The sequence below is a fragment of the Dichotomopilus funicola genome, assembly GCF_033296635.1.
Source record: "Dichotomopilus funicola strain CBS 141.50 unplaced genomic scaffold C8A04scaffold_77, whole genome shotgun sequence".
Classification (NCBI taxonomy): Eukaryota; Fungi; Ascomycota; class Sordariomycetes; order Sordariales; family Chaetomiaceae; genus Dichotomopilus; species Dichotomopilus funicola.
In genome coordinates this window covers 41,019-59,772 of record NW_026944098.1, presented here as the reverse complement: position 1 = coordinate 59,772, position 18,754 = coordinate 41,019, and the positions used below count along the sequence as shown (strand labels likewise).

Genomic DNA, 18,754 nt, shown 5'->3' with positions numbered 1-18,754 from the left:
AGGTCTTGAGTTTGATAATATACAGACATGGGTGTAAGTCATACACTTATGTTACCCCCTTTTTGCCTCATCCAAAACCTTCTGAGCTCTCTTAGCCTTCTCCTCCAACAACTTCCTCAATTCTTCCTTGGTCTCTTCTAGCAATGCCTTGCCATCATCCCCATGCTCGTTTATGACCTTGCTCAATACGCTAACGTGGTCCTGTAGCTTGCGGCCGGCATCGTCCGCCGAAGAGGAACCTTCAAAGAACTGGCTTAGCACTGAAAGTCCTGTGCTGGCACTCCCGCCTGTAGCTTGGGCCCCCTTCTTTTTGGCTTTGTCAAGAGCCTCTTTTACATACTCCTCGATCTGACCAGCGTCAGCACCCTCGCCCAAGCCCTTGAGCTTCTTGAACAGGCCTGAGACGTCCCCGTTCTTGAGTAAATCCTGGTTGTCCGTCACCAACTGCTTCAGCCGCGGGCTCTTGTCGAGATACGGTCGGGCTTGTTCCAGACTCTTGTCCCAGAAGGTATTGCCTGCTTTCCGAATCTGCTGTGTCCGCTCCTCGACAATCTTGCGCACTTTCTCCGCCCCCTCAGCAGAGAAACCGCTGGACAGGACATCATTCACCTGCTTCCACGTCTCGTCGGCTAGTTTCTTGGCCTCGGGCCCGTATTGTGTGCCCATCTGCTGCAGCTGCCGAATGGGTTCTCCAAGTTTGTCATTGAGCTGCGGGTGACGCTCGAGGATTGTGTCGGATGCGCTGCCGCTGAGACGGGCGATCTTCTTAGCCAGCTTGCCAAGTGCGTCGTAAGCCTTGGTCGCGGATTCCAAGCTCAGGCCACCGCGGGCGATCTCCTGGAACTCTTGATATGTCTCGGATACAATCCCGTCGACCTCCTTGCCGTGGTTTTCGCGAATCGAGTCGAGGTCATCAAATGCCGAGTCTACAAACTGTCGGCCGCCTGGCACCCAGGCTACATAGGTATAGCAGAACTCTTTGATCTTCGCAATGGCTGCGTCGGTGGTGGGCGTCTTGTCTTTGATGGTGGCCGCGGCTTCTCGGTATTTTTTGTCTGCCTCTCGGGCGGCCGTGTTGATCTTGCGGGCCATCCTGCCGCTAGGAGAAAAGTTGTAGATCCCGTAGAGGAGACCCCCAGCTACCAGGCCGCCGGCAAGGCCAGACGCGAGATGTGAGGATCCTTGGCTGCCTGATGCGTTTCCGGATTGGGACTGGGACGACTGAAAGCGTCGTGATAGCTGCCTTGATGAGCCGGCAAACCCAACACTGCGGGCCAAGGGCGCTGGACGTATTGGGAGTCGCGATAACATGGTGCGGGGAGACTAAAGAATCGTGGGAACTGAAAGATGATGGAAGACGAGGCAGGCCCGTTTGTTTCAGCTAAATTATGGCTGGATAAGAAACGATTATCACATTCCTGACATAGAATTAGCGAAAGAGAGAAACATGAGACGGTGAAGGTGTGTTATAGTTAATTTTGAAGCTGTTCCTTCCAAGGTTTCCAAAATCTGTCACCGATCAACTTGTCAAAATCGATGACGATATCGTGAGCTGGAGGAGTGACATCATGCCGGCTGACCTGCGAAAACCAACCCTAACCCTCACTGCCTTGCCGAGGCAACGTGGTTGATGCCCTTGGTGTATTTTTGGCTGCCCCAGCACATGTTAATTAACCAAAACTCCAATCCTAATCGTTACTCCGTTCCCTTCGCCGCACCTTTCGGCCGGGAATATTGATGCCGGTGTCGGGTTGGAGATGTTCCGGCCATCTTCCAGAACCTCGCTTCTCCAACTTTTTTCTCGTTCCTTCTTCCCCACACCCCGCTCGCCAAGCCTTAAAAAATGGGACGAACACCCACTGACTGACCCGCCCAGACGCTTGGGGCGGGTTCTCGAGTCCAATCGCAACAATTCCCTGGAAATAAAATAAAAAACAAAGACACGTTGAGATTCGAGCGAATCTGTAGTGCAAGATGTAACTAGTGGAGTTGAGAATATCATGAAAGACGATGAAGTCTGGGTTCAATTGATGCGGAGGAATGTAGACTCTTCCCCCATAGTTAGCCGAAATTTGAGATGAGATGAGATGCGACGGTGAGGCTCGAGATGAGGTTGCGTTGCAGCAACTACAACCTTCTTCTGTCCAGCCCCCGAAGCTTCCAGAGCTCAGGGCTTCAGGGCTGCCATCCCATCGCCAAGCTGAACCCGTCGCGGCAAAATACCACGACTCTGCTTTTACCCGGTAGTGTAGTCGCCTCCGCATTGGCGAGGCGTTGGCGCGTGTTGACAGTGGGGAACGAAGGTTTGGAAGTTGGAGGCTATTCCGTTTGCTTTCGGGCTAACGTCAAGTTATTGAGTTGGGGATGCCCTGGCTTGTCCTTGGAGTGGTCACTTGTCTCAAAACAGAGCTGTCGAGGCCCCCAAGGTCCCCTGCTTCCACGCGAGGTTCGGCTCAGCCGGCCGGCTGAATTGCGACAGTTTGCTAGCTCCCGCTGGAGCGAAATGAGATCTTGGCTCGTGCCAGGCTCTGGTTCGTCCATTTCTGCGTGTGTCCTGCGCTTCGAACCAAAAACAAACCGCAAAAGCCTGGACCAAACGCGGCCGGCTCAGCCGAAACGCCAACAATCCGGTCCACGGCCCGCTGTGGTGCGCCGCATTGGGAATATTTCAGCATGCTAGCCTGGGTCGAAGGATGGGGGACTGGAGGGTCGAGAGTTCGTGTTGACCATTGGGACGACCATGGGGCAACTGGATGTGGCTTCTTGTGTGAGTGTACGCAATAAGTGTCGAGTCTGTCGTCCACTTTTGGGTCTCCAATGCCCTTGACAAGGACCTGGGTGCCGGGCCCAGGTGATTCTCCAGAAAAGACGTCGCATCGGATGCATCGTCGTGGTGGAGATACCCGGGGTAGCGGCCGGAGAATGGGGCCCGCCAACAACCAGAACGCGGGTCCTGCATCCCGCTGTTCCTGGTTCGACGGACTTCCCAACGACAGGAATGCTACCCTCGATTCCTCGTGGTTAAAATAAGAAAGAGGGCGGCCGCCCCCGGTCCTTCTCGACCTTCTCCCGCCCTTCTCTCGATCTGCCAGACAGACAAGACCGTTTGTGTTCCCCCAAACACAACAACACTCGTTTTGCCAGCTTTCGCCATGTATTTCTCAACGTCGTCTCTCGCCCTCCTGGCTTCGGCCCCTCTGGCGGCTCTCGCCGGCAAGCCTAGCCCCGGGCTCGACACGCTCGCTAAGAAGGCTGGGCTCAAGTACTTTGGTGCGGCCACTGACTCGCCGGGCCAGCGTGAGCGCGCCGGTTTCGAGTCTGCCTACCCCCAGTACGACGAGATCATGTGGAAGTCGCGCGAGTTTGGCCAGACCACGCCTACCAACGGGCAGAAGGTAAGATGATGATGAGGGCGGCAGTGCCTCCCCTTCTAGAATTCACGGGCTGACGATTCGTACAGTGGCTTTTCAGCGAGCCGAAGCGCGGCGAGTTCAACTTCACCGAGGCCACCATCGTGACCTCGCTGGCCCACAAGAACCACAAGACGCTGCGGTGCCACGCGCTCGTTTGGCACAGCCAGCTGGCCCCTTGGGTCGAGGAGACCGAGTGGACCCCCGAGGAGCTGGAGCAGGTCATCGTCGACCACATCACTGGCGTGATGGGCCACTTCAAGGGCGAATGCTACGCCTGGGACGTCGTCAACGAGGCGCTCAACGAGGACGGCACCTACCGGTCATCTGTCTTCTACGACACCCTCGGCGAGGACTTCCTCAAGATCGCGTTCCGCACCGCGTCCAAGATCGACCCGGACGCGAAGTTGTACTACAACGACTACAACATTGAGTCCCCCGGTGTCAAGGCCGAGGGTGCCCAGCGCATCGTCCGCCTGCTCAAGGACGAGGGCATCCGGATCGACGGTGTCGGTCTCCAGGCTCATTTCGTCGCGGAGAGCCACCCTACTATCGACGACCACATTTCCACCATCAAGGGCTTCACCAAGCTCGGTGTGGAGGTCGCCTTCACCGAGCTTGATGTGCGCATGCAGGTGAACGCCACCGAGAAGGGTCTTGTCCTGCAGAAGGAGGCCTACAAGAATGTGAGAGATATCCATCCTTTTTGTCCAATCGTTCAACTTCCACGATACTAACATCATTACCCCAGGCCGTTGGCGCGTGTGTCCAAGTCTGTGGCTGCGTCGGTGTCACCATCTGGGACTTTTATGACCCCTTCAGCTGGGTCCCGCCCGTCTTCCCCGGTCAGGGTGCCGCCCTGCTCTGGTTTGAGGACTTTACCAAGCACCCGGCCTACGACGGTGTTGTTGAGGCGCTGACCAACAACACTGGCAAGGGCAAGGGCAAGGGCAAGGGCAAGAAGCGGTCGGTGAACCTGTTGGAGGGTTACTAGATACCGTCTCTTGTAGATAGATAATCGTAATTGAGACTAATTTCAGCCGAAGCCATTGCCCGGAGTGTGATTTTGTTTGGTTTACTTCTTACAGATGATTCTAAAATGAGGATCCCGCATCCATGCCTAGTCAAGCCCCAAATGGGCATTTATTACATCTCCCTCTTGGGCGTGCGAATCCTCATGTGGAACTTTCCAGCCTTTTCCGGCCCAAACCAAACTGATATCTCCTAATCCACTAGCCTAATGATTCTGCTTTGGTCTACGGTCGTGTTGGATTGCGTGAAATTGTTATGCATGAAGCTGGTGTGTCTCATCCATCCCGTTGCCCGAGTCCTCCATTCAAGTCATCTGAAAACTGGAGCTGATGTTCGAACACTTGAATTTGACGGTTCGTCGTAAGGTTTAGATCTGGGACAGCTTACGACCGTATTTGCCATGGGGCTACATGGATGGACCGTAGTTGACATAAGACTCCTCGAGCTTGGTCATTGAAATGTTCTTTCTAGTCTTGGGAGGTACTGCTAAGCAACATTGAGACAGGCACCGGGGATCCGTTGTTGGATAAGGACTTCATGGCCGTTAATCTACTCCATGTCGCCGTATCAAGAAAGACGGAGCCACATTTACTCGCAATTTCGGTACCCACGAGGAAACAAACATGTGTGGGAGACTAAAAAACTCACCCGTGCTGCAAAATAGATCCTCTAAACCCTAGTTAAACCCCCCGCTCCCCTGCCCAGTTTCACCCTCACCACTTATGCGGCCATGGCTTTGTTCTCATCAAACAACACATAATCCCTTCCCTTCGACCAGACTGTCTGCTTAGTATAATTAAAGATCCTTCGTTTTCACAAGGACACCCCCAGCGCAAACATGTCGCGGCCACTGTTGTCGTTCTGGTAATTACACTCGATATGTTGCGTCACATTGCTCCAAAACAGAAGTCTAGTAAGAAAGTACCTTGGGCGAGGTCGATAGGAGGTATGCGGGATCCGGCTGGAAGCCGGATGAAGTTAGGCCGTAGCGGCCGCAGTTGGGGATGTCGGCGTAGAGATCTGAGGGGGTGGTTTTGGTCGGGTCGTTTTTGTAGGGATTCATTTAGGGGGTTTTTGTTGTCACTGATATGGGTCATATGGAAGGAGACGGAGAGAAAAAAAAGTGAATTGTCTGGACCATGAAAGTGGAAAATACAGAGGAAACGACAATGGCTGTGGGGTGTTGAGTTCAAGGAACGGACAAGGTTCCCTGGACTCAAACTCTTCTGGAAAGTTGTTGGTTTCCATGCGCGCTAACGGGGCCTTCACTACCAATCATTTGCCGACTGAAGACCCACGCGGATTCAAACTTGATTTGTTTGCTCTCCCTTTCACACGTGGTGTGTCTTGATGTCGACTTGACCGTGAATGGTTTGCAACTCCTTGATCACGCTCTCAATCTTGCGGCCCATTTCCACGCCTTCCTCGATAAAGTCGTGCCAGTACTCGCGTTTCTCTTCGATCGCAAATGCTACAGGAGGCTAAGTCAGTACAATTTGTGGTCACATGATGCGCGGTCTTGGAGTTGACAATAGTTTGGGATGTCTGGTCATGAAAGGGGTAAACCGGGAAGGGGGGGGTTAAACTTACAGCCGTCATCAATGTATTGAAGCAATGCCCGCTCCCACCGAGTGCGCTCGTCGCATGGGGCCAGGATTGGGTTTATCCAGCTCAGACCGTTGGTCTTCGAGTCTGGGTTGAGATACACCATCGCGACAAGCATCGATCTCCGGGAGCTGAACTCAGCCGTGACTTTTCTAGCCTTGACCCCGCAGTCCAGCTCCAACCAGTCGCGCACCCCTTGCTGGGCAGGATAGAGATAGGCGCTCGAGAGGGAGCAGAATGCCAGCCAGATCGACACGAAGATGGCGTTCCAGTTCTGAAACGCGCACGTGGCCACGGCCAGCGCCCACTGGCCCAAGATCAGGCCCTGCAGGACGAAGACGGCGTAGCGACTCGGGGGCGCCCCGGCACGGTTCAGCGGTTTGTTGAGGATTGAGTTGACGGTCGGGCTGGCGCCGTAGAAGAGCCACCAGTCGGAGGCGTTCAGGCTGTTGGTGGCGATCACGACACGGCTGTTGGGGCTGGGGCGATTGTCGAGTAGCCCCCGCGGTTCGCCGCCGTGCGCGTACTTGACGGTCAGGCCGCTCAGGGGCAAAAGGAGGAGGTAAGCGGCGGCTAAGTACAGCTGGGTGGCCAGGGCGATGCCCACGGCTGAGGCCCACAGCACCCAGCCCGTCAAGGAAAGTATCGTGTAGGGGAGGGGCCGCCAGTTTGTGGCACGCCGCAAGACAGCAGGCCAGGATGATGCCAAGCTGCCATTGACGGCGTCTGCTGGCTGCGTGGTAGCGGCGGTGTTGTTACTGTTTTGGAAGAGGACAACCTCGAGACGTTGCCGCCGGATGTTGTCCTGCTGCATACGGGGGCTGAGATTCGGGATCTTGAGGTATGTCTTCAGCGCTCCAAGCCAGAGCCGGGTCGTGGTCGGCGTGCTGCTGGGGTACAGGTCGCCAAACCGGCCATCGATGCAGTGGAGCGTTGTGCTGCGATCGAAACTGTCAAGACAACAGGCGTCTACATTCTCATGGGTCCGGGTAAGCAGGCGGGCGCCTGCAGGAGTGATGGGCCAGTTCCAGAGAGGAACCCGGCCGGTCAGGTGAAAGCCGTGCAGCTTCGTGGGGAGATCGATGAACTCAACTAGCGCGGTGAGTGGGAGAATGCCGGCCAGCTGCTGGATGATGACTGGTAGGTCGGGCAAGGGGAAAGCGGATGTCATTGTTACTTTGCCAGTGGCTCCGGGACCCAAAAGAGTCAGGATGATTTGATGGAGCGGCTGGGGGATTGACATTGGCAAGTGTTTCGGGGAGCTGTGTCTGAGCAGCGAAAGACAAGACTGCCGGGGGAATTACCTCCGCTGTTGCTTTTATGCTCGATGGTCGGTTTCAAGGCGAACTGCAGGGCTTCCATAGAAAGGCCTCCCACAAAGAATCTTGACCAACATTTGGGCTCTGACAAGTTGAGTCGTACCAACTTCTTTAAGCCAGGCTCTCTCGATGGGCGGACGGACAAACCACGGGGCTGCGGGGACGAACGAGGCGCATGGCGGCATGTCGCGTCGAAGCATGACGGCATGCCATCGGCATGTGTCCATCGATCGGCACGAACTCAACGCCGCAGGCGCTTGCGAGGCGCCGTTAATGCAATTTCGTCAAGAGGGCCCGTAGCCGGTCGGGGAGGTTACAGGTATCAGGCGGCAGGCGTTATTACGGCGGTAATTATTGCGTGTTCACTGTCCAGAACGGCCGATTGGTATCAGAAACCACCAACCCAAGTACGGTGCATTACACTAGAAATTGAAATGGTACCAGTATCTACAGTCATTAGTGTAAAGATGTAACCTCCCAGGGCAGCTTTCGGCTCTTTTCACTCACTTTACCTAAACGGATGTCGTGGACAAGGGTTTAATGCAATTACATATTGCATTTCAGGCGGGTAACACTTCAGACAGCGTTCAGTCATGGTCACCGGAACCCGGCCTCGCTTTGTCCTTATTTTCCAACCGCAACAACCGGGCGGTGGCCGAGCGACCCGCGGTCAATAGGGCCGCCAGTGAGACTCATTATCTGAAACCTCAATATTGGTCACGGCGTGGCGCGATGTGCACCTGCCATCTGCACTCCATCTGCTGTGACACACCAAGCCGACGAGGCTGCGGTAATCGGCCGTTGATTGGTTCTTTTTTTCAAAGGCTAAGGACAAAGGAGGTCAAGAACGGCAAAAGCAGACCGGAGTCCAGCTTTTTCAGTCTGTCGTGCTTCCACGCTAATGTTGACTTGCATCGGACCGACCCTCCTGACCGACGGGTTAAAGAGATCGAGTCATCTTTATTATTCGACCGGCCACGCACTCGACCCACCCCCCGGCCCCGTCTCTTCCTCCCACCCACCATGACAACCATACAAGACCTCACTACGGAATGGGCTGACCAAGTTGCCCAACTGGGATCACATTGCATCGGTGTGGAGAGCGTGGTTGGTGTGATAGGCCCGCCAGCCCGTTGTGAGTGGCGGACTTCGGACGCTGCGCTGGCGCAGTTATTCGTGACGTGCTTGCCATGGCTGGACGCCGCTGGAGCTCGCGAACCTGGCGGCTTGTCACGCCACGGGCCTGGATGCCTTGAGAATTCCCTGACATTGCGTTGGGCCAAGTCGTTGTGGGCAAATGCAAACGGGGAGCTAAGGATTGGTCACATGAGACAAAGAATCCTGTCCAGCCCGAGGTTTTTACTCTGAGTCGATCAATTGACGCATGCCAGGCTAATTATTCAATAAAGATGTGTGTGGTGCCAAAAATCTCAACTATCAATAATTAGTCCTTAACGGATGATACAGCAAAAAAAAGGGGAATATTCATTGGAACCTAATTAACCCCATAACGTTTCAAAATACCTATTAATCTTTCCAAGCTTTCTTGATTCCCTTAATACATCTGATCCCAGACACTTCGAGATGGCTGGAAGAGCTTTCCCATCAATCCCAACCAACTTTCGGCAACGGCAGTTGTTGCATGACTAACCTGGCTCATGCTTTGTGGCTCGGTATTATTCCTCGTCAGCGGCGGCGTGGTCCTTTGCTGGAGTGACGAACCCACGCCGTTTTTGTGAGCTTGCGGGTCCGTGTTTGTGGCTCTTGCGCTACGAAAACCATCTACCCACCACTCTTGCCCCATAGCTAGCTCTTCTCCGATACACGGTAAAGGCTCCATACGCCGGGACTGCACACCGGTAATGCCTTGTACAGGAGCCGACAGAACACTCCTCGCACCGTCTGCCTTGGTTGGGGTTACTACAGAGAGGCAGATTTTGACTCGCCGTAATACCTGGCAACGGTAGGCGGTTGATTCGCCTTGAACTTCTCTGTCGTATATCTCCACCAGCAACGCTATCTCGCTTGGGTAGTTTTGCGGGTTGGGCCTGGTCATGATGATGGCAAGCGTTGAGTCTTTGTGTAGAGCCCCACTTGGGTTGTTGTTGAGAGCCTGGTCTGCCGGCTCTATGGCATACCACTTGTAGTGGTCGACTGGAAAACGGAATGGCCCTTTGGGCGGGGTCCAGCCGATGCCGAGAATGGTCTGCCGCAGGTCCACGCTTGGAGGGCAGTGAAGGACAATGCCTGGGTACTGCACCTTCAAGCCTTTATCGCGGTCCAATACCGTCGCGTATTGGGGGGCGTTGGTAAAGGGATCCGGGTAATCCAACTTGTACGCATCCATCAACGTCCGGGGTGCCCATCCGAAACCCTGGAGCTTTACCTTGGCGGTTGGGAGAAAGATGAGCCCGGGGGGGATCTTGCCGCGGTACTCGCGCTCGAACAGCGACCAAAATTCCTTCACCATCTGATCACGTTCCGTTTCTGTTGCCTGGCTTTTTAGGCTCGCATTTCTGATATGCGAATTGTCGTCCTTGGTGTATGGAAGCCGCATCAACATCGCAAGGGCAAGCGGCTCGTGGCCTTCGTTGCTGGTGCTCTGTGAAGAATAAATGATATGTCAGAAGACTCGTGATACGTCATGGTTTGGAAACTTGCAATGAGCAGATAATGACTTACTCGCCATCTTGCTGCCCGCCAGCAATCCACCACCAGAGAGTAGGCGGCGTCATTGGTGGTCAACTGGCCACGTTTGCGGGTGGAACCCATCAGGCTGTCGGCGAGATGTCGACTGACGATGCTTTCAAAGGATGCCGGTCCGCCTCCAAGTTTGGCCAAAGCTGCCACCAGTTCATCGATGTCCAATATCCCATCATCTCCTCGCTCGCTCTCTTCGAATAGAACAAGCAGCTGTTTCGAGAGGGCGGCTTCCTGCAGGGTCCATAGCCGTTTCATCCAATTGCTTGCCAGGATCCTCATAGCCGAGTGGCAGTGCGCATCCCCCTTCTCAGACAATTTGATCTTCACGCTGGATAGACCGTTATCCAGAATAACAGTGAAACATGCGTTCTTGTACACTGCCTCAATTTGTGCAATGCCCCATGTCCTCAGCGCTCTTGCGTTTCTGTCGTTCTCTCTCCACAGACCCCGGGCTTTAAGGACGGTGTCATACCCGACAAGGGTGGATTCACCGTTGGCTGGTATGATCAATGTGTCCATCCAGAATGGAATCGACTCGGTATCGGAATTGAGACCCTCGCCTTGTTTCTGAACTCCCATCTTGAGAGCCTTGTAGATTACGCCGATTTGGCAACTCCAGAGCCAATTACCATCCTCATTCCCCCAACCGTCCGACCAAACGTGAGAGATCGCTCCATACTTGGTGCCCGGTCCCATCTCAGAGAAATCCTTGACCACCAGGGAAAATGTATTGTCCTGGGCCTTCCGTATCACTAACAGGGGGATGGCGTTGGCGTCCTTCCGCGCTAGGATCCTAAGAATTTCAGGCATATCGGGAGTGAGCCGCCTGCAGTTACATTTGGATGTGTACCTGTGGGTCGTCTTGTATGTCCCCGGTGGGATTTTGCACCCCACGGTGCTGCAGCTTTGATGAGTGGCGGATCCCTCCTTGAATGCAGCTATGTCCCGGATGGACTGGTGAGCAGAGAGCAGCAAAGTCGCGCTGGACCTCAGTTGGCTTTGGAGAAGATGGATGGTACGTGGGCACCATCGATCTTCCATAAAGCGGAAAACTCTTCGAGGTGGGCCCCAGCCGTCGTCTTCTTCTTCCTTGTGCCATCCCCTTATGACTGTCTTCGTTTCGTGTAGGATTCGTGCCGTCCACGAGGACAATGTTTCCCCAAGAACCATGAGCGCGAGTGCGAGTTCGTCGCTGACTTCCCCTCCTCCCACAGCTGAGGGCCCCGTCCAGAGGTCTTTTATGTCGTGGCTCTCGTCGGTATTGGCTGTGCCGGTATAGCCGCATGTCTTTCGAACAACCATCCTGGCTTCATTCAAGCAGAAATCAACCTGGGCCATGTGGAGCTGAGCCCGATGGTAGTCCTTCTCACTCAACTCCCGCACCCAAGCCCGCCATTGCCCCAGGGCATCGTTCAACGTGTGGGTGGCGATAGTGTGGCCGGCAGCGTCGCAAAGGTCTTCAAAGTTGAGCAAAGGGCCATGGTCATCACGGACGACGGTGTAAATAAGTCCGAAGAACAACCACGTCTGGAGGAAATGGGGCAGCTTTCCATGAAGGCTCCCTATAGGCAGCTGATCAACTTCAACGTTGTTGTCTGGCTCTAGCTGGTGGCTGTTCGGGTCAATCGTCCATCCATGAAGTGTTGGAAAAGTGTGAAACTTGAGAAAGCTGCAGTCACCGAGCTCGTAACCTTGAATTTCTCGCATGTAGATGTCCTTATCGATCAATCGCCTGACCGGAATATAGTCGATACTCTCGTGGGTGCCTTTGAGGTGGTCCATGGTCGTTATCTTAGCAGCTCAGCTTGCGTGCGTGTATAATTGGGCGAAGCGCTGGGGGTGAAGGGTGACTAAGGGTAGCAATATTGAACGACCAAGGGGATAGATAGTCAAAGCCCGAGCATATTAGAGCTTAGAACTTGCACAGCGACGAGTCAAGAAGTAACTTGGTATTTGCAGACAACGGGGATCGCGAGCTGGCACGACGGGAGCGCCCGCGCGGACGCCGGGCGGGTTTAATTGGAACCCGAAGTCCTGGGCACCCCCCATAGAACCCCAGTATGGCGATTGGAGGTGCTTGCCAGTGAACAAGGCTCTGAGTTATTCAGGACCGACCCATGGAGTCGACAGCCTGCTGCCGCTGCGTGGTGCGGTTGACTGCGATTGGTCCATTGGCATCCCGCAACCACCTGCATGCAACCCACCTGGTCGGGCACTCATTCTTGCGGCAATCTTAGGTCCTCTGTTGCGTAATTGCATACTGGGCAAGACGGTGTTCAAACTCCAGCCTTATCTCAGCGCCGTTCCGTGCCGTCCCCGCTCCCCCCCAGTACCAATCACACTTGGCTTTACGCGCTGAGCATTTTAATTTCTGCCCGAGGAACAGACCAGCAGCCACCCCTCGTAGTAACGCCACCCTCTCACAAGGCCTCCAAAAGCCCAAGGCCTAGAGGCCCCCAACGAGCCGTTTGCTGATGACCCGGAGCGTGGGTGGATCCTCACTATCCTCTAGGTTGGTCCCCAGGTGTCCTTGCCACGTGCCAGCCAGGAGTGGCGGGTCGGGGTCGGTCCAGCAGAAAAAGCCGTCCTGCCCCTCCCCAGCTCGAACGTCTACCTGGATGTTCCATCCCGTTTTGTCCCTGTCCTTCTACTATCAGTCCCACACCGCCACAAATGGCGCCCAAAACCATCTCCCACTTCCGGTGGAATTTTGTGGTACGTATTACACAGAGCCAAAATCAAAGCTACCGCCGTCTGCGAGCCGCTTTACTCACCAAGCTAGCCTATTGCTAACGTTCTTTTGCAGAGGTCAGAGACCTGGCCGGAACCTTTAACCTCTCCGGGGTCGTCACCTGGGCAGAAATACCAGTAAGTCCCCGCCCCTTTTCCCTAGGCCGCGGCTCACATCACTGCTCTTTTTAGGAGGCACTACATTGTGGTCCATGGCTTGCGAGACGCAACCAACCAACGGGTCAACTACCAGGCCGCCCTCGAGCGCTGCGTCGAGGACATCGCGAAGCGTGCAGGCGGAAGCTACCAAGTTCAGCCCTTTCGCTTCGGTACTTTGCCGCTGCTACTGGATGGCGGAGGAAAGAGTTTCAAATCTGCCGCATCCAAGCTCCGCCGAAAGCTCGACAGAATCCGCCGCCTCGAGTTCAAGAACGTTGGTCAGTCTAGAGCGCACGAAGAAGGCCCGATCTCGTCATCCCATTTCATCTTCATTACCCATGGCCTGGGCTCGTGGCTTGTTAAGGCCGCGATCGCCAAGCAAGACCTGGCTCCGCAGACTCTCGGATTGTTGTTTTTGGATGCCCCAAGGATATCCGTCTATTTATCGAGCCCCGGTGCCTACCTGGACGCTGTTATCGAGCTATGGTGGAAATTTCACAACACATCACCGTCACCGACGGCGGAGCTTCCCACCATATCCCGAAAGCTCTTGGGGTCCCTGTGGACAACCGACGGGATCTTCCAACAATATCAGCGCGAGACATCGGAGCAATGTATTCAAGGCGCCCTCGACCCCTATTTTGTCAATTTGTGGGGACCAACGCTAGAGTTCTCTGGAGGGACTAGGACTCCGACCACAGAGGTGAGTTAAATTGTACTCAAAGCCGAGACCTGATCCCTCTATCTCTCCCTGTTGTCCGAAATCACGCATTGCATCGCGCACTAATTATCCCATAGGTCACTGCACCTGTTCTGTCTGTCGCCTCGATGTGTTCTGTGTTGCATACTAATTACTTTGTCTGACAGTCAACGTCAAGCCCACCTCGCAGCCCCAGGCTGGGTCGGATCCGCGAGCTTATCCAACCCCCCCATACAACAACTCCCCCAACGGCCCCCAACGAGGATGAGGTTTGGGAACGAGTCAAGGATCTGCTGAAAAGGCTGGGTGAGCCTGCTATCGATCCGGCCCTCAACAATACCATCGTGAAGGCCAGGCCGACTTGGGAGGATCTAGAAAGCGAGGGACAATCATTACTGGCTCGTGGAGAACTGAAGAGCGCCCGGACGGCTTTCGAAGCGGCTCTAGACACTCTCGGCACCCCGACCGTCTCTCTGTTAGCAAGCACAGCGCGCTCAGGGCTCGTCCTCAGACACGCTGAGATTCGGATGCAGATGGCCATCATCGACCATCGTTGCGGAAAGACCGATGGGGCCGAGAAGCGCCTGGATGACCTTGAGGAGCAAATCGAAAAACTGTCCCAGGTGCGGATGTCGGGCGAAGATGGCGTTCGCTTGAGCCGCCTCACAAGGGAAGTGCAGCGGAGGCTTGGCGCCTCGCTCCTATCTCGAGGAAAGTACCCGGACGCAATTAAAGCACTGAAAAAAGCCGCCAGCGCAGGGCCGGATGTGTGTAATCGGGCAGCTGAAGTGGGAGTTTACAAGGCACAACGCGATCTTGCCGTGGCGTACGGATTGATGGGAGCCCTCCTCGAGGCGCGCAAGACTCTCCGGCTCCTGGGAGAGGTTAGAACCGAATTAACCGATCACCGCCGGTCTTGGCCACAATTACTGCACCCATCGAACAGAAACCAAGAGCGCTCTAGCAAGGGGTCTGACAGTGTCCAAATCCCACTCCCAGTTCCCGTCTCCGAGCTGGACACAAAGAAGCCCGAGATAGACCCGGAGAAGCTGTGGGCTGCGGCCCATGTTGCCATGTTTTCAGGTCAATACAACCAGGCCCTTCAAGCTTCGACCAAGCTTTTTAGGTTGCGACAGAGCTCCCTTGGCAGGCGGCATATCAAGACCCTGAAAGCCGCCAACCTCAGAGCCTATCTCCTAGCCTGTACATTTCAGCTTGAGGCCGCCCGTGAAGAGTGCGGCTCAACACTCCGGGTTCTCTCGGAAGACTTTGGGCCCATACATCGCCAAACACTTGAGGCCACATGGGTCTTGATTGTAATTTTCAGGAAGTACCGGAGTTTCATGGAAGCAACCGCCACGGGGGAATCACTCAACGGGCTGGTCGATGAATGTTTCACACAAGAAGACCACCCTATGAGGCTGAAAACAAAAGCCGAACTCGCCCACTCCTATTCGTCCGACGGGCGGAATAAAAGGGCTAAAGAGTTGCTAGAAGAAGTTGTCAGGTTGTCAGGATGTCGCCTGAAAACAGGCCGTTACGGCAGCACGGGCCACGAGCTCCTGATCCCCCACGCCGATCGTAGTGCGCCTGGCATGTGCAGCGCAGCCCATACGCTCCCGACCCTTGAGTACCAAGTCAAATTAGCACGCGTGGACTTGGCCATGGGCGACTGGCAAGCAGCCCAAGAGCGCGCCTTGCATGTCCTCCAGACGCAACGCGAGAGACGCGACACCGACAGGCAGCTGAGAGGAAAAGGCGCGAAACCACGACTTGAGTCAGGCAAAGAACCAGGCGATAGAGGCAGCGTTCCCGAATTTATCGACAGGGTCTTGAGCGACATTGACCAAGAGCTCAACGGCAGTGGCAGCCAAGGGAACTTGGACTCTGGTCAAAGTCCGGGGCCGTGGATCCAAGGGTCGACATTTTCCGCGCTTCGTCTCTTGGCTTGGATCCAATTCGATTGGGATAGGTCAACTAGCCACCGGATGCAACCTCTTCGAATCCTCGAAACTGTGCAGCGCTGGCAAGAACAGGCTGACGTCTTCGGCCCAGGTAGTCTGGGCTTCCTGGCCACAACGCATGACTACGCCGTTATGCTGCGGGGGTACCAACTGATTGCTCCCGCAAGAGAATGCTTCAAAACCGTTTTTGTCGCCCGGGCCCGACGTCTAGGAATATCCCACCTAGCCACTTTGTCTACGAAGCGGGAGCTTGTGGTCACAGAGTGCCTAGTAAAAAACTGGGTGGACCCCGAGTCGTACTTGTCCGAGGACCCGACCAGGGATGGAAATCAGGCTGATGGCGATGTTGGTGGTGAACTGCCCTCGGAGGCTGAGGGCATGAGCGACGAGGGGTGGCATGCGGCAGAGACCTGCTTCTTGGATATCCTTCAAGACCAGGATTGCTATCTCGGCCCTGATCATCCCGAGTCCCTGCAGACTCTGTTGTGGGTTTTGGCAGTCCAACTACAACGGAACACACTGGGCAATGCGAGCGAGACCCGCACATCACTAGAGCTCCGTCTTCAATTCCCCAGCCGAGGCCAAGAAATGAACTTGAGCCGGAAGCAAATCGAGGCCATACAAAACCAGGTTCACGAGCTCTATGCCGCGAAAGAATTTTCCAAGACCCAATACAGCGAAACCCCGAAAGACCGAAAGCTACATGGAACACCTGATATGAACCCGGTGAAGCCGCCAGCTTCAAGTAAGTAAAGTCCTGGGCACAAGTGATAGCCGTCATGTGGCTCTTCCTTTGAGAGCAACACTAGAGACAATCTCTAGGCAATGGATGGTGACGATGTGGTCGTCTGGAGATCGTGCTGCGTGGTGTCACCCACAGCCTGGTCTCCCATCTCTTTTCCATGTAAATAAATTAGTGATTTTCGTGGCATCCGGTATTAGCGTCGATGTAATCATTTCCCCCCGATATCCTGTCTCGCCCTGCAAGGCAGATTATCCATCCCATTTGCCTTCAGAGTTTGACTGAGATTTCATTGAACGACTAATATTTTCGGAATGATAATGATTCAATCCAGGTTGTCAAGATGTCATTAACGTTCCGAAACAAGGCCCCAATGCATTTACCTGGCCGTGAACCAGATGATTAATTACACGATATGCCGGTGGAATCTTTAGTCGCGCATAGCCGTGTCAAAATCACACCGCGATGCCGATGAGGAAGGGATGGGAGGAAATAGAACAAACCCAAGCAAGTCCGCGTTTTTTGTCCGTTGTTTTCCATGGGGCGCTTTAGTTAATTATCTAATAAATCAGTGCGTGATCTCGGTGCCGTTAAACCCACAACCCTGGAAATTGCTAAAAGCTTAAATTCCGGGTCCCAGGTTTTGCCCTTATGTTTTGGCCCTCGAGAAATAATTATTATTACCCTCTTGGCCGCCCAGGCAACGGATAGAATGACACGAAGCGCCATGTCACGGTGCGCGACGCATTCACCCACCCGAAGGCGCAATTAACTTTCGCAAACGTATTATTAATTAGTCGACGTGTCGGGACCCCCCACAGACAAATCAAGTTATCTGTCACCCCTCAATCATCTGGCGGTGCTGTTCCATCCTCGGTCCCCAGCCCCCACGGCATACTACTCAACACCCCACGAATCAATTGCGTCTGTCTTATCTTGGGTGAACCCCAGTGAGAAGCCATTGGTAATTATGAATGAAGTGCCGGTTGCCGAATACCTTTTCGGGCACACGATGGCCTCCTTACCGTGCTAAGGCATCTCGGCGTGGCATCTGGGGGATCGGGGTTACATATAAACTGAGAGAGACAAAACCGGGGCATGGGTCGACGCTGGGACTAAAACTTCCCCTAGGCAGTAGGAAGAAGATGGGTGGTCGACGTGAAGCGCGAAACCAGCAAAGAGAAGAGGGGAAAGAAATGTTTAATGGCGACCACTGTTAAGGTACTTTAGGGCGTGGAATGTTACACTACCGGAATGGGAGCAATCGAATGGCGGTTCATTTCTACGTATGCACCGAAACCTATGAATCAAGTCTGAGTTAGACGATACGAGACAGTTGGGCCAGTAGGTTGGCCTGATCGCCGGAGAGAGGGTTGGTAACGAGGGTGCCAGGGGATACTGAGAATCGTGCTCCAGCCCAGGATAACCGCCACGTGGAACCATGACGCGGTCTTCCATGGCGCCCCACTTGACTTCTTCATGGCCTTCTCTTCAGTGACCGGTGTGTCGCGGGCAGCACCGATCGCAGCCACGACATCGCGGCCAACTTGTACGTGACCGCGGTCGCGCTTCGGCGCAAGCACCGTGCCTTGGCCGGGTTAGCCGTTGGGTTGTGGACAACGAGTTCGCCAGGTCTTCGGACACAGGCGTGCAGCAGCAGTCTGCCGAGGCGAATTTAGTCAGAAGACCCGAGTGCGAGGAAGTGCCCGAGATCATCACACAGCCACATCGCATAGATCGTCGTGCTTTCTCCGACGCAAACCTGGGGGTTGAGCTCGAAGCCAAGATTCAGCCGGATTTGGCCCCTAATTCGGTCCCCGTTCCAGCCTCCTTGTGAACACCAGTGCAAGAACCCCCTCCAGCCCCCAAACCGACGACCGCTGTCCAATGCTTCCTCCGACGGCTCACAGAACCACCATTTCTCAAGCCCTACAACCCCCCAGCGTCTGGCGCGTACCCGCGAGGTTTTGTTGGCTGAGCTCAACAGCCCCCTCAGCTTGCTCAGCAATGTGTCGACCGAAGACCTCGAAAATAGATCCAAGGCGGAAGGTGTGAAGAAGAAGCCAGGGTTGGTTGCTGCTCAGGAGGCAGTGGAAGTGGTTCACATCGAGTCTGCTCCGGCTGTTGCCGCTGAGCGGACCCCAGGAACACACTGCTCACCTCTCCTACGCCTAAACTGGCATCCGGCTTTTAAGTCCGAGCCCGAGCAAAAGGCCACTTTCAACATGTCCGCCATTCTCAAGCTGACCGGTCACAGTGACATCCCGCGCATCAAACACGCAGTCTAGACCCTAGCCCGTCGTCACTATATTTTGAGGACGCACTATGTTGTGTCGGAGAAGGCCAGAGATAAGCAGATCCAAATGTAGAGCGTACTCCACGAGGAACAA

The 18,754-nt window shown here is 54.8% G+C and overlaps 6 protein-coding genes across 6 annotated transcripts; 2 read left to right on the top strand and 4 right to left on the bottom strand.

Moving 5' to 3' along the window:
• Positions 1-51: 51 nt before the first annotated feature.
• On the bottom strand, positions 52-1,311 carry C8A04DRAFT_39856 (uncharacterized protein; the record flags this gene model as incomplete). The annotated part of the gene is made up of 1 exon (XM_062784742.1): positions 52-1,311. One exon carries the CDS (start codon positions 1,309-1,311, stop codon positions 52-54), a length of 1,260 nt encoding a protein of 419 aa, XP_062633855.1.
• A 1,841-nt stretch (positions 1,312-3,152) lies between these two features.
• Positions 3,153-4,404, top strand: C8A04DRAFT_14911 (endo-1,4-beta-xylanase B; the record flags this gene model as incomplete). The annotated part of the gene is made up of 3 exons (XM_062778284.1): positions 3,153-3,395; positions 3,461-4,096; positions 4,162-4,404. 3 exons carry the CDS (start codon positions 3,153-3,155, stop codon positions 4,402-4,404), a joined length of 1,122 nt encoding a protein of 373 aa, XP_062633854.1.
• Positions 4,405-5,162: 758 nt separating this feature from the next.
• On the bottom strand, positions 5,163-5,505 carry C8A04DRAFT_31978 (uncharacterized protein; the record flags this gene model as incomplete). Its single annotated transcript, XM_062781936.1, has 2 exons — positions 5,163-5,225; positions 5,368-5,505. 2 exons carry the CDS (start codon positions 5,503-5,505, stop codon positions 5,163-5,165), a joined length of 201 nt encoding a protein of 66 aa, XP_062633853.1.
• Positions 5,506-5,773: 268 nt separating this feature from the next.
• Positions 5,774-7,218, bottom strand: C8A04DRAFT_31977 (uncharacterized protein; the record flags this gene model as incomplete). The annotated part of the gene is made up of 2 exons (XM_062781935.1): positions 5,774-5,913; positions 6,033-7,218. The coding sequence occupies 2 exons, from the start codon at positions 7,216-7,218 to the stop codon at positions 5,774-5,776; spliced, it is 1,326 nt and encodes a 441-aa protein (XP_062633852.1).
• Positions 7,219-8,921: 1,703 nt separating this feature from the next.
• On the bottom strand, positions 8,922-11,776 carry C8A04DRAFT_14915 (uncharacterized protein; the record flags this gene model as incomplete). The annotated part of the gene is made up of 3 exons (XM_062778288.1): positions 8,922-9,968; positions 10,049-10,503; positions 10,561-11,776. 3 exons carry the CDS (start codon positions 11,774-11,776, stop codon positions 8,922-8,924), a joined length of 2,718 nt encoding a protein of 905 aa, XP_062633851.1.
• A 966-nt stretch (positions 11,777-12,742) lies between these two features.
• On the top strand, positions 12,743-18,652 carry C8A04DRAFT_31975 (uncharacterized protein; the record flags this gene model as incomplete). Its single annotated transcript, XM_062781934.1, has 5 exons — positions 12,743-12,784; positions 12,876-12,937; positions 12,992-13,661; positions 13,826-16,348; positions 18,191-18,652. 5 exons carry the CDS (start codon positions 12,743-12,745, stop codon positions 18,650-18,652), a joined length of 3,759 nt encoding a protein of 1,252 aa, XP_062633850.1.
• Between the last annotated feature and the right edge of the window lie 102 nt (positions 18,653-18,754).